Consider the following 11,970-nt stretch of genomic DNA (forward strand, 5'->3'; position numbering starts at 1 on the left):
GTGCAGCCAGGTCTCAGCACCAGCCACCAGCCCATGAGCAGAGCTCAGGACATGGGTTGCTTGGTCTTACTCTGGTGCTGCTCCTGGCTGATCTCCAAATGCCAGCTTAGGCTCAGCTGGAAATCAGACTTGGCTCTAGGCTGTTTCATGCTGGCTGCTGAGGAGCCTTTCCAGCCATCAGGTCACAGGGCCACCACTGTCCTTCCTTTTCTGTAGGCATGCACTTTCAAGTCAAAACCAAGGTGAGGTTGGAGCCTTCAAACTGCGTGTAGATTTTGCACTTCTTGGCATTACTATTAATGGGAAAAGCAGCACTTGGTAAGCAGAGGAGATAAGCCTTAGGCTGCTCTCCCTGATGGACTTACATAGAGAGATGATCTTCTTTTCCTTTGGGTGCTAAGAAAGGGAAAGGATCCACAGGGTCCTTTATTCGCAGGGCTAAAGCTGATGCGAGTGCTGGGCTTTGAGGTTTTGAGGAAACCTAAGGAAAGTATCGCTGGAAAGATAAGCACATGGAGTCAACTGTGCGCTGCAAACCCCAGTGAGCTTCCCAGAGGCCTGAGACTGAATGATGAGAAAACCCAACAAGACTTTATAATTTTATACTTTGGGTCCTGACTGAATGCAGTCCAGGCAAGACTTTCACAGGATCTTTGGAAAACAAGGAGGATGTGTTCAAAATGCTCACTCTGCCAGGGCACTTGGCACTGTAGAGAAAAGGCAAGCTCAACACCCACACCTGCTAAACCTGTCTTAGCAAAGCGAGATGAAAATCAGCTGTCCTTAGGGAAGTCTGCTGTGTCCAGAGTCCAGCTCATCAGCCTCTTCCTATCAGGACCACAGAGCAAAAATGAGTGTCATCTCCTAGGACCTGGAGGAGATGCAGAAATGCATAAGCAAAGCAGTCAGCCCTTGCATAAACTAGAATTTATGACAGTGTACGCAAAGGCATAGAGTCAGCAGTTTAAAGTGGTGCCATGATGCCGGTATGTGTGTATGGCTTTTTCACAGTGTGAGAGGGCTAGAGCTGCATTGCTACACAGCTGAGACACTCACCTCTCCCAGTAAATTTGGCATGGGACCAGGGTAAAATCTTGCATTAAAAGGGAGATTTACATTCCACAGGATGCTGCTCGTAGGGCATAGGTGTTCAAACGTTGAGTTGGCTAAAATTATTCTGAAGGATTATTTTCTCAGTGGAGCATGCCAGGTTGTCAGCAGTTTCATCACCGGCGACATCTTCCTTGGCGCTTTCCAGCAGGACACAGGCAGGCTACCAAACCTGCTTGCCAGGCTGAGTTCTGGCAGGAAAGCCAGCCAGTGTGCTGCTAGTTCCTCCAGCTGCCTGTTGGTTTCTGATGCTGCCTGGTGCTTCCTACAACAAAAAGCCCTGTTTATGTTTACGGGGAAGTTTGCCAAGCCTTACCTACTTTCTCTGAAATGTTAGTGAGCTGGTTTTATTATTATTATTACTACTATTTTCAAACCTGGCCTGAAAGGTCCAGCTGTTTCCCAGAGCTAAGTCAGGGAAAATATGTTTTTGGCCATTAAAAACACCTGAAGATCTTGTCCTGAATGTACTTCAGAGCTCTGGAGCCTGGTGTTTGACAAGGGACAAATCTTCTGGCAGAGATGTGCTGAGTCTCCTCCTGACCTCTGAAAAGCTTTGTGCAGCTGGACAGAGCTATAAACTTCTAAAAATTTGCACCCCATGTTCCTGCAGCTGCAAAACCTGCGGCACAACCTTGCTGGACCCTCCGGAGATGCCATCCCTGCCTGCCATCCCATCATGGCTCCCCTGGGTCACTCAGCTGCCTCTCCCCATCCTACTGAATGATGAAAGACTGGCTGTCTCAGGTTGGAGCATCACAAAATGTGGGCCAGTGCAGGGACCAGCAGTCTGGTGTTATCTCTGCTGTCTTAATCAGCCAGCTCACACAAGCACTGCTTTTAACACAGGTTTTAATTCATGACCCTATGCTAAGCTTTTTCATGGGATTGCTATCCCACCCAGCATACAAAGAGGTCCTCCCGGATGAGTCACATATGTGCTGTCCCCTCCTCCTCATCTCAAAATGCTTGATATCTGGCACCAAGTTCTGGATGTGATGAAGATCCTGCAACAAGGGGTGTTCATCCCTGCACCTGACGAGGCCAGGAAGCGTGGTTCCTCCAGTGGATTGGATGAGGTTATGACTCAGAATACATTTTGAAGATGAGTTTTGACATGTTCTGGCCAGAAATAGAACTGGCATTGCCAGGGCATTGATTTTTCTCCTGTTCATATAAATAGGTTGACTTGCATCCCTCATCCCAGAAAAGCTGTGGAGATGCATCATCGGCCACATCATCAATTTCCGGGGGAGAGATGCATGTTTAAACAGACCGGCCAGCCACTGCTGTTGGTCCTGAACATCCAGCACACAAAAGTCAGAGCACATTGCTGTGCCATGGTCTGAATCCAGCAAAGGGACACTTAGAAACAATGTTCCACACCCTCACAAATCTCCTAAAATGAGGCATGCCTGTGGGGGCAGCTGCCTTCAGGACTGGTGCTACCATTCCCCCCGTTTTTACAGCCAGACCATGAAAAGCAGAGCCTGTAGGAGGAAGATTGCAGTGTCACAGGCAGGGAAACCCTTGCTGTGGTGCTGGTACACACCGAACGTGAGCTGGGGTCCAGCATTTGCCTGCACCCCTCTGGAGGCTCATGTCTGGCGAGGAGGAGCCAGGAGGCAGCACCGAACCCAAAGCTTCTGGGAGTAGGTACCACAGCAGTGGGAGTGATGCGGCCCCCAGGACACCCCCGGGGGAGTTGTCCCTACAGCTTCACACCTCTCTGTATCACTCTGGCCAGTGCCCCACGGATGTGTTTGCACCACAGACGCCTCGCTGAGGGCTCAGGGACCCCCACTCTGAGCTGCAGCCCCTGAGACAGGGTCTGGCTGTGTCATGGGGGGGGGGGCTGCCTCCTCCCACACCCTTCCAGCAGCACTGTTCCCCTACCCTGGAAGCCTGCAGGGTCCCCCAGGGACCCCCACATGGGTGAGGAAGCAGGGCCCGAGTTGCGTGTCTGAGACCATATGTCAGTGTGTGTGTGCGTGCATGTGCGTATGTATGTATGTGTGTGTGTGTGTATATGATGAGACCATGTGTGTGTGTCCATGTGTCGTTGTGTCCCCCCATGCCTCCTGTCCCTGTGTGCCCACATGTCCCGTGTCCCTTCATTCTCCGTCCCCCCATGACCTGTGCCCCATGCCCAATGTCAAACTGTGTCCCCATGCCCTGTTTCCCCCCATACCTCCTGTTCCCGTGCCTCCATGTCCCCGTGACTCCGTCCCTGTGCCCATGTTCCCCCATGCCCGCTGTCCCTGTGTGATCCCATACCCATGTCCCACATCCCGTGTGGGCCTGCATCCCATGTCCCCCCCGGTTACCCCTGGGCCTGTGTCCCCCCATGTCCCATGTCCTTATGTCCCGTGGCCACCCGTGTCCACGTGTTGCCCCTGTACCCTGCGCCCTCCTCCCGTGTCCCCCCGTCCTCCTCCCGTGTCCCTCCGTGTGTCCCTGCGTTCCCACGTCCCCCGAGTCCCTCCGTAACCCTCCGTCTCCCGCGTCCCCCTCCCGTCGCCCCGCCCCTCCCGTCGCCCCTCCCGTCGCCCCTCCCGTCGCCCCTCCCGTCGCCCCTCCCGTCGCCCCTCCCGTCGCCCCTCCCGTCGCCCCTCCCGTCGCCCCTCCCGTCGCCCCTCCCTCCGCCCCTCCCTCCGCCCCTCCCTCCGCCCCTCCCTCCGCCCCTCCCTCCGCCCCTCCCTCCGCCCCTCCCTCCGCCCCTCCCTCCGCCCCTCCCTCCGCCCCTCCCTCCGCCCCTCCCTCCGCCCCTCCCTCCGCCCCGCCGGCAGTGCGCGCTGCCGCCGCCGTTGCCAGGAGACGGCGATGGCGGAGCCGGGCCTGGCGGTGCTGCCGCTGCCTCAGCTCCGGGCGCGGCTGCGGGAGGCTCGGTACCGGCGGCTGGGCGGGGACGGGGGTCCTCGGGCTGCGGGGCCCTGCTGGGACCGGCAGGAGCCGGGCTGGGCCTGGGGCGCGCTGGGCGTCAACCCCCGACAGGGCCGCGGGCCAGGCCGGGTCGGGCAGGGCAGGGCCAGGCCGGGCAGGGTGCCCCGCTGGCCCCGTGCTGGGCACCATCTCCGGAGGCCCTGGTGGTCCAGCTGGGCCACGGGTGCCACCTCACCGGGGTCAGGGTCTGGAGCCAGGCTGCCCGCTTTCCTGCCCCAGACCTCTGACTCTGCTGGCTGCTTCAGGTCCTCGAAGGAGCGGGTCTGGCCAAGCCCCTGTGCCCTGGCTGGGGTGACCTTGGCTCCTGCCAGCCCTTTCGGGTTGGCCGCTGTGCCCTGCAGTTGCCTGTTTTGGCTCAGGCACTCCCCAACGTGGTGTTTAGCTCAGCCCAGAGCTCAGCCTGACCCCCTCCTCCTCACAGTGATGCCAATGCCCTGCTCCAAATTGAGGTGGAAATGTTTGAGAAGTGGTACCGTAAGATGGAGCCGTGCAGCCTGTCTCTCCAGCTGCTCTCTGAGACGCATGACGCCCCACTGGTGCTGACGCAGGTACTGCTCCAGAGCCAGGGCAGCAGCTGTGCAGCTACCAGGTACTGGGTTTTCAGGTCTGGCTGCTGCCTTATGGCACAGAGCCATGACCCTTCCTCCCTCTGCAGTCACCCTGACCTCCCATCTCAGCACTCAACTGACAGGAGGTCAGTAGGCAAACTCCCCATTTTGAAATGTGGTGAAGAAAGTCCCACAACAACCCTCTGCACTTGGACTTCACAGTGATGAGCCCTTAACCTAGACACCTGACTGCAAAAAGGTGCTGCTGGTTTTGTAGGTGTAAGAATTTGGGCTGCGTTGCCGTTCCTGCACTCAGTATAAAGGCCAGGCTACCTTCTCCTTTTTCCTCCTCCAGCTGATGCTCTCTGCTCCCTGCATGACAGCGCTGTGTCCTCCCAAAAAGCAAGTGGCGGGAGAACTGGTATGAGGTAACCCCTGTGCAGCATAATTTGAAGTAGAAGTTAAACAAATAGGGAGGCTGGTGCCAAGAAATGAGGAGACCTGCCTAAGGCTGTGCCAGGTCTGTGATGGGATGCTTTGCTCATCTTTTCTCTCCTGGGGAAGTTCACGTGGGCTCAGACCTGTGTGCATCCATGCTTAGGTATCTCCTCTGAGTGCACGTTGCTCTCTTCCTTCTTGATGGAGCCATGAACAGGTTTTTGGGAGCAGATTTTTAGCTCCTGGTCTGAACATTGCCTTTTCACCAGAGACAGAGTGAAGAGAAGCTCTAGACCCTTTGTGATGGAGCTCCTTTCAGCCAGCATCCTACACTGGGTTGTAGTGCCTGCCTGCGTCCAAAGTAGCCACTTTCTGGTTAGTCCCAAACTGAGCCCTTAGAAACTTGCCTTTGGCCAGGTGGGCGCTTGCTCTCTGCAAAGCAGTGCCTGCCTTGCTGTTGTCCCTGCGGCACTGAGAATTGCTTCTGAGTGGCGTCAGTTCTTCGGAGAGCATACTCCAGCCTGCCCGTGCTGCAGTAAGCTCAGCTCTTCAGGGCATCTGACCCAGGCAGTGGTAGATCACACCTGTCCTACACAACAATTAGCATCTTTGCTCCGAAGAGGTGGTTTACCTGCCCACATGAAGCTGTCACATTGGCTTTAACCTCTAGCCCTGGATTTGCCTGTTGAACTGAACTGAAAGTGCTTGCATAGGAGGGTTTTGTGGGTGGATGAGAGGACAGATGGGGTCAGCCCAGGTGTGGTCCTGAGCTACCTCTGGTCTGGAGAGGCCTCCTTGTCCTTGCTGTAAGCTGGAATCCTGCTAATGTGACCACTGAGATTTTCTTTTCGAATACAGGAAAATGCAGCAACAGTTGGCCGGTGCTGGCTTTCTAATGGCACCTGCATTGTTCCTTGGTTGTTGCAGATGCGTGGCAGGTACAAATCCAAGTTGCATGGTGCGACGGACTATTTTGTAGGCCTGATAGTGGAGCAGAAATGTGAGCTAGCTGAGCGGGAGCTGACTGAGATGAAGAATGAGATTCAGAGAATGAAGGAGGACTCAAAGCAGACTTTGCAGAACCTTGAGGTATGGCTCTCCAGGACCCTTACGATCACCAAGTTGTCAATCAGTCTTGTTACTTTTTGCACCTCTTTCAATGTGCCATCCTTCAGGCAATGAAACAGACTTGCTCGGTGAGGGCTGTTCATAGCAGAGCATTGCTGTGGGTGGTCCTGAGTTGAAAGTAGGACCTTGAACTGTCCTTTCACCTCATTCCTTTCTTGAAGGCAAGTATACTGACAGAGGTCAGAGGTGCCCAGTCTCTAAAGATTGATATTATTAGGGCAGGAACTAATAATAATACAGATGAGAGGAAGTTTTTTATGTAGAGAAGCTGAGATCTGCTGTATGAGATGAAGTCAACACTTGAAAGAAAAATCTCCTTTTTGTTAGCTTCTTGAATGTGCGCCCTTTGTGCCAGCCATATTTTTCATTCTTGCAGCACCCAGAAACTTTCTGATTGGCTGGGCTCTATGCAATCCTCTCTGGGGTCTGCCTTTTCACTGTCTTTGGGATTTCTTCAGAGCATGCTCCAAGCCTCTGAGACTGCTTTCCTACTGCAGATTGTTGTGGCTCTATGACCATCTTTGCCTGCCCTGTGCTGGCTGCCAAGACCTCCTCCTATCCAAAATGCTCAGGAGCTTTTGGAGGAGGAGAGACCTCTGCATTTGGTTTAGACCACTGTTGCTGCTTTGCAGTGGCCAGAAGAGGAGAAGCAGGCAGCCTGTTCCTCTGGTGTGGCCGCAGGACATATGCAGTAAACAAGGGATGGTAATTTTTTGACTTGTGTTGGCTTAGTCAGACTGGCAATGTTTGTAGGTCAGGATGGAGTGACAGATGTTGGAGTTCAGGCACATGAGATATTTTTTTTCTTGTTCTTTTTGAGTCAATGAAGTAGCAGTGCTGTGTGAGCCTGTGCCATGTGCCCCAAGCTGCACAGGGTGAAACTCAGTGATCCCACAGGAGAAATGCTAGTAACACCAGCAGAGAGCACGCCTGGTGCTTTCCAGTGTTTCTGTTCCCAAAGCTGTTTGAATAAGGGAAGTTAACACGTATTAACTGTTATGTGGCTTTATTTCTACAGGCAGTCATAGAAGAAGCAGATGTTTGGTGGGCTGATATTAAGAAAGCCATCAGTGACTTTGAGAAAGACATCATCAGCACCACCTCCAGCAAGAAAGGGAGTATCATAGCTTCTGAGAAGCTGCTGAGATACATGGAGAAGAAGAACCGCCAGAGGGTCAGTGCATCAAGGCAAATTTTGAGGCCAGTCTGTCCTCTGACAAGTATGTTGGTTAGGGAAAAATCCTATTTCCCACGTTTTTAGGCTGTCTTAGCAAGTCTCTTTGGATAGCCCTTGTCGCACTTGTCAGTGGGTGACAAGCTGAGGTGCTCCTCAGGCTGCTGAGCTACAGCACAGCTGTGAGCACAGATGATGCGGGACTCTTAGCAGAGCCTGGGGAAGTGCACAGCCATGCCCCAATGTTCGGGGCAGGGTGATGCTGAGCAGCATTTTTCACTGGGCTCCTTTCAAAGCCAGAAGTGAAGGCTGCAGTGCGGATAAGATGAACCGGAAACGCACCATAAGGAGTGGGGTCTGGGTGTTCTTTCTCTTCTGCTGTTCCACTATAATCTGCTTTTTTTCTTTAGGATCTGCTGAGAGAGAAGTTGTGCTTAAAAAATTATTTGCTCAAGTGTTACAAGAAGAAGCTGCAGCAGCAGCTCAGGCAGGTGCGTGCACCAGTTGAGGAGAAGCAGGGACTAGATGTCCCCTTGAAGAATGAAAGGAGTACAGCCCAGCGCAGATGCAGGGCCCACTCTGTGTAGGGATGCATGGTCCTCCTCCCCCTCCCCTTCCCCTTTGCTCCTGGCCTTGCTGCCTTTGTCAAAGGGCATTGTCACTGCCCAGGTTCAGACCTGGCACATGTCTGCATGCATGGGATGAGACCAGAAGTCTCACAGAGTGGAAGCTGGCACATCTGTTTGTGCCCTTTGTGCCCTGGAAAAGATGTATGGTGGTTCAGAGCAGTTTGCTGGGGACTGGCTGTTGCTGGCATGGCAGGACCCTCGCCAGAGGGGACCTGTCTGCACTGCACGGACCCTTTAAGCTAGGACACAGAGCACAGACTTAGTGGCATGCTGTGTCTTGCGTTTCTCCCCAAGCCCCAGGTTTGCAGCCAGGCTGAAGACCGTGTTCTTTAGGTCTGCTTTCCCCACAGAGCAAAGCTCTCTTACTTGGGATGCAGCTTTGATCAGCAACCTACAGCTCTGCTTCCTTGGGGTTTGCAGAAGGAGCAGATCGGAGAGACGCTCCATGAGGTCCGTTTGCAGCAGATGCAGGTTAGAAATGCCCAGTACCAGGAGAAGATTGCTGAGAAGAACGAGGAGCTGCTGCAGCTAAAAATTACCTCAGGGAAGACTATCCAAGTCCTCAACTTCTATAGAGTGAGTGAACCTCCCAGCACCTTTGTTCTGCCTTTCTTCTGTTTCAGAGGGTCGCACATGAGCTCTTGCATCTTTCCCTTTCTCAGTCAGAGGATGCCGAACACCTCTGTGCCTTCCCACTGACTTAGCAGTTTGGTCGGGAGGTTTGCCCCACACACCAAGAGCAGCGATGCTCTCATTTGTGTTTGGCTGCAGCCTGATGATGGAGTTCACACTTTGCAGCATGGTAATTTTACAGCCCAGGGGAAGATTCCAGTACGAAAGAGCTTTTGTGCTGACTTGCACAGGAAAACACATTTTTTACATAACCTGTGACATTTGAAAATATGTCATGAGCTGCAGCTGTCACTCCAAGTCTCTGCCCATGTCAGTCTGGGTCAGTCCTAAACCTGAGCTGCTGTGCCATGGGCTGTGCTACAGTGTGACCCAGAGGATGTAACGAAGCAGTAGCTGCATGCCCAGTGCATGATGCTGCATTCTACAAGGGATGAGTGGTGCCACAGAGCTCCCTTGGGAACAGACCTCCCGCACCACCACCTGAGACCAAGCTGGAGGAGTAGAGGGGTAGCTTTGAAGGTGGCTGGGAGCTGCTCTTGTGCCCGCTAATGCTGTCCTGCTCTCATTTTCCAGAGGAAGCTGCAGGACGCCATGGAAACATCCACGTCTTTGATGAAAGACATCTCCCAGAGGAAGGAGCTGCTGGAGAAAATGGAAAGAGAAGCTGCTCTGGTGGAGGAGGTAAGAGAGAGACTGAGAGACCCTGAGACTTCACTTGGTACACAAGTACCTCTTCAGGTACTTTTTGTGGTATGTTGGATACAGATGCCCATTTGAGGCCCAGCAATGTGCCTTTCCGGGTCTGAACAAGATCTGGGATTTCTCCAGTGCCAGTGAACATGGGCAGGTGTGCAGAACAGGCCATACTGTGGATTTTGGCCCTGGCTCCACAAGGACCTGCCACTGGCTTCCTGAAATGCTGTTTCCTTCAACTTTTAATCAGCAATGTCCTCCTCAGGGAGAAGTGTTACCACTGTCATACCAGTCTGGGGTATGTCCCCCTCCGCCAGCTTTGGGAAGCACGTTGAAGGGGCTCCCTAACAGTGCTTCCTGGCAGGGGTGGAGGGACCAGTGGATGCATACCACTGCTCCCCTGCAGTGCTGGGGGTTTAATTTATCCTGCCTGCCTGCTTCCCTGGGGGACTGGCCACCAGCTGGCAGAGGGACATTTCCCTGGGATCTCCTGGCCCTCTGTCCCTATTCCTCTGGCAGCAACGAGCTGAAGCTGAGAGTGTGAATCGGCAGCTGCAGAAGCAGCTGTCAGACTACAGCATCCCCCCTGTGCTGAGTTATGTGCAGAAGAAGACAGCTGTTACTGACCTCGAAAACAGACTCAAGGCTTGGGAGAGGAAGGTGGCGGTTGCTGAGGTAAGCGAGACCAGGCTGGGTGTGCAGGAGCCCAGACATGTACCGGCCGGGTGCTGGGTCCTGGTGGAGCTACATCTGTGCCTGCCCACCTGCAGCCACCCTGGGGACTGGAGTGCTTGCTCCTGACCCACCAGGAAGTTGTGCGAGAGTTCTCTCATGGTGGTTTCACTGGTGCCTGGCAGAGCTGGAAGCTCTTCCTGTTTATGGAGCAGTGATTACTCCCTACCCCATGGAGGGAGGCTGAATTTTAATGACTGAGCTCAGAAGGGAAGACAAGGCAAGGACACAGCCTGTAATTTGACAGGAAGTACCATCAGGCTGTTGCTATACTGAAACCTGTTGTGTGTGTAAGGAGAAGATGATGTATGGCAGCCTGATATATTTCTGGCTCTGCGTATGTAACCTGCACTGGCCTTTTCTAGCACCCTTGATGGCTCCCCAGTGTTTGTAGTACTCTTTGATGACCTCAGACATTTCTTACTCATTTGTATCTTGACTATTCCCTGATAAGGAAAGGCTAGCCAAGGTCCAAATGTGAGTTCATGGCAAAGTTGCAAGAATACCTTTGATTCTCTTCCTGCCCTAACTCCTGCAGCCTGGGAGGAGATGGAGAGAGAACACAGAGGAGCATAGTAAAAGCCTGGAAGCAGCAGGACATGTCTCTATCCCTGCCCTATGCAGGATGTTTGTCTGCACAGTAGTGCAGGGAGAGAAGTGGCTGGGTTGGATGGGGTGGATAGTGTGGCCCTGTACCTTGACACCCTGCTTGTCTGTGAGTGGAGACGGGCTTACCTGTGGCTGGGGTGGGGAAGGCTCTAGGCTTGTGCCTGTCCAGCACTTAGCCCCACAGTGCCCCAGTCTGCAATGGCCAGGGCTTATGTCGTCCAGTCTTTCTCAGAGGTCAGAACTGTGTTGATTTGGGCTTGACCCATTAGCCGAATGGGTTCAGAAATAGGGGTCCAGCTGTGGCTATCCCAGAGCTGGTGGGCAGCCTGCCTGCAGGCCTCTCTTGTGCAAGCAGGTTTCTTCTCACCCAGCTGATCCTCTTGACTGGGAGACCTAGGCTCTGGCTTGCATGCTGTCTATGAAGCAGTGCGCAGAGTCCTGCCAGCCTCTGGGAGGTGGAGAGCAGCAAGGCTCAAGGGGCTAAAGAATCAATGTGTAGTTGTCCCTGGGGTAAGAGTGAGGCTATAAACCTGTTTTCTTTGCCAGCTCCTCTGTGGCAGGTTGTGTCCAACACCCCTGCTGCCGTGCAAGGGGCTGTAGGTTTCTATATGGTGCTGTTGCATGGGGTCTCTAGGCTTCCTGTGGCATGCAGGGGAGAAACCAAAGCTGGTGTAGACCTGAAGGAGCTCTCCTCAGCATGCCACAGTGAGCACTGATTTCAGGTGGGAGCAGTGGGGGATGAAGGGGCAAGCAATATAGCAGCTCAGGCCTAGATTCCAGCCTTGCAGCTTTCTCCACAACATATCACTGCTGTCTGAACATATTAAGGCCTTCTCCTTTCTCCTCTTGTAGATGTCCTTGCAAAGCTACTGCAGAGCCTGGAATCAGGTCAAGATGTCTGGTAACCAGCACTAGGCTTACCTCATGCTGCAGAGCGGGCAGTGGAAGCTGCAGAAGGAGCCAGCCCTGTGGGGAAGTTTGCTGTCAAGCGGGTAAATATAGCACCCTGCAAGCTGCAGTGAGATGAAACCACTTCTGCATGAAATAATAAAGAAACCCATGGCTCTGTTGTGAGACCATCTCTTTGGTCTGTCCCAGCATGTGCTGGCTTCCACCAGGTTCTGCTGCCTGGCCCCTCCACAGGCCCTGCTAGGTCAGCCAGCTCTGCTCTGGGTGCTCCCCCCTCCCTCCATCACCACAAGCAGTTATTCTCCAGTGATCAAATCTGACATATTTACAGGAACTGTCCTTTCTCTCTGGACAAGCCCTGATGACCACTTCATACAGGAGGAACCAGAGGGGATTCCCTGGGAGATGTGAGAGTTTAACATCT

The 11,970-nt window shown here is 53.6% G+C and overlaps 1 protein-coding gene across 2 annotated transcripts; it reads left to right on the plus strand.

The window, feature by feature from the left end:
- The first annotated feature begins 3,918 nt into the window (after window positions 1-3,918).
- Window positions 3,919-11,710, plus strand: CFAP263 (cilia and flagella associated protein 263). 2 transcript variants are annotated; one of them, XM_075102006.1, is made up of 9 exons: window positions 3,919-3,998; window positions 4,475-4,601; window positions 5,967-6,128; window positions 7,186-7,341; window positions 7,752-7,832; window positions 8,391-8,546; window positions 9,177-9,284; window positions 9,816-9,971; window positions 11,490-11,710. In XM_075102006.1, the coding sequence occupies exons 1-9, from the start codon at window positions 3,934-3,936 to the stop codon at window positions 11,550-11,552; spliced, it is 1,074 nt and encodes a 357-aa protein (XP_074958107.1). In that variant the 5' UTR covers window positions 3,919-3,933; the 3' UTR covers window positions 11,553-11,710. The 2 variants fall into 2 exon arrangements, with proteins under 2 accessions (XP_074958107.1, XP_074958109.1); XM_075102008.1 differs by lacking the exon at window positions 3,919-3,998 and having other exon boundaries at window positions 4,550-4,642.
- Window positions 11,711-11,970: the final 260 nt, after the last annotated feature.

This window comes from Phalacrocorax aristotelis, chromosome 8 (genome assembly GCF_949628215.1).
Source record: "Phalacrocorax aristotelis chromosome 8, bGulAri2.1, whole genome shotgun sequence".
Classification (NCBI taxonomy): Eukaryota; Metazoa; Chordata; class Aves; order Suliformes; family Phalacrocoracidae; genus Phalacrocorax; species Phalacrocorax aristotelis.

What these genes read in the sequence shown, in the direction of transcription:
- CFAP263 (XM_075102006.1), top strand. Translation starts at nt 3,934, where the DNA reads ATGGCGGAGCCGGGCCTGGCGGTGCTGCCGCTGCCTCAGCTCCGGGCG. An exon ending in CCCCACTGGTGCTGACGCAG is followed by an intron (nt 4,602 to 5,966) that starts GTACTGCTCCAG and finishes TGGTTGTTGCAG; the next exon opens with ATGCGTGGCAGGTACAAATC. An exon ending in AGACTTTGCAGAACCTTGAG is followed by an intron (nt 6,129 to 7,185) that starts GTATGGCTCTCC and finishes TTATTTCTACAG; the next exon opens with GCAGTCATAGAAGAAGCAGA.